Source organism: Pinus tabuliformis, chromosome X (assembly GCF_031772625.1).
Source record: "Pinus tabuliformis cultivar Carrire ecotype Pingquan chromosome X, CPIR1, whole genome shotgun sequence".
NCBI lineage: Eukaryota > Viridiplantae > Streptophyta > Pinopsida > Pinales > Pinaceae > Pinus > Pinus tabuliformis.
The window spans coordinates 449,689,910-449,691,329 of record NC_142308.1 but is presented as its reverse complement, the minus strand read 5'-3'; the positions used below and the strand labels follow the sequence as shown (position 1 = coordinate 449,691,329).

General features: G+C 39.9%; 1 protein-coding gene across 1 annotated transcript; it reads left to right on the top strand.

Moving 5' to 3' along the window:
• Nucleotides 1-207: 207 nt before the first annotated feature.
• On the top strand, nt 208-1,125 carry LOC149140522 (uncharacterized). Its single transcript, XM_089451004.1, has one exon. The coding sequence runs from the start codon at nt 208-210 to the stop codon at nt 1,123-1,125; it is 918 nt and encodes a 305-aa protein (XP_089307130.1).
• The last annotated feature ends 295 nt before the right edge of the window (nt 1,126-1,420 follow it).

Here is a 1,420-nt window from a genome sequence, read left to right as displayed (position 1 = left end):
GAATCAATCCAAGGAGTGGGAGAGACTCTTGTAAACTCAGGAAGGGTGATACCCTTGTCAGAGGTATTTCTACAAACTCCTAAAAAGTTTTAAATGATTGTTCTAAGTTGGAATATATGGGGACTTAATAGCCAGGGCAAACAGAGATATTTGAAGGAAAGAGTGAAGAAAGACAAGCCGAGTATTATGGTAATTCAGGAAACGAAAATGGAAAGTCAACAGATGGTAGAACTTGTAAAGAAGCTGAAAATAGGATATGAGGTTATGGCTTTAGATGCAATAGCGACAGCAGGGGGATTGGCCATTTTGTGGAATCCAGAGGAGGTAATTTTTGAGCATTGGTTTACTTTACCTAGAATACTTTCAGGTTTGTTTAGATTAGTAGGGATGGGGGAAAGAATTTTATTCACTGGGGTATATGGGCCTCATAATCATAGCGACAGGAAGGATTTCTTGAAGAACCTCTCTACTATGAGACATCTTATTCCGACCATCCCGTGGATGATTGGGGGGGATTTTAATCTGATCAGGCATCTAGGTGAGAAGAGAGGGGGGGTAAGGAGAGAAGATGTGAATATGGAGGAGTTAAATGATATGATCAAGGATCTGAGATTAGTAGATATACATACAATAAATGGTGTACATACTTGGAACAACCGTCGAGGAGGACATAGTCAAATTGCCTCTCGACTGGATCGATTTTTATTATCAGAGCAAATTTTGAACAGGGATGTGTTCATTGAAGCTAAAATTCTCCCTAGCATTGGATCAGATCATTGGCCCATTCGGTTGGAGGTTGATATCAAGCCGACCAAAGGGAAGAAACCTTTTCGCTTTGAATCCTTTTGGCTTAAGGATCCACAATTTATAACGAAGCTGGAATCATGGTGGAATCAATGCACTAGTTGGGGCAAAGGGAGAATGCATACTCTTCAATTGAAGCTTAAGGAACTAAAACAAAGAATCAAAGAATGGAACCGGAAAGAATTTGGGAATATTCTGGAGGCCAAGCAGCGGTTGGAGGGAGAAATGGAGGACTTCCAGCAACGAATTATATTGGAAGGCAGAGATGAAGCCAAAAGTAGGGAGGAAGGACGTATTATAAGCCAATTAGAGGAACGATGAAAACAAGAGGAGATTTTATGGTGAAAAAAATCAAGGGTATGATGGTTAAGGGAAGGCGAAAGAAATACAAATTTTTTTCATCAAGCTATGATTCAACATAGTCAAAGGAATAGAATTTTTTCAATTAAGAATGCAGAGGGAGAAAGAGTGGTAGAACAGAAAGATATTGAAAAGACTCTAGTGGATTACTTTAAGGGGGTGCTCACGGAAAGTCAGAGGGATAGAAGGGAGGCAATTCTTAATATCTGCGGGGAGATACCAAGACTCGTTACAGAGGACCAAAATAAGGCATTAA

Excerpts from the sequence above, each read along its gene's own strand:
- LOC149140522 (XM_089451004.1), top strand. The coding sequence starts at position 208 with ATGGAAAGTCAACAGATGGTAGAACTTGTAAAGAAGCTGAAAATAGGA.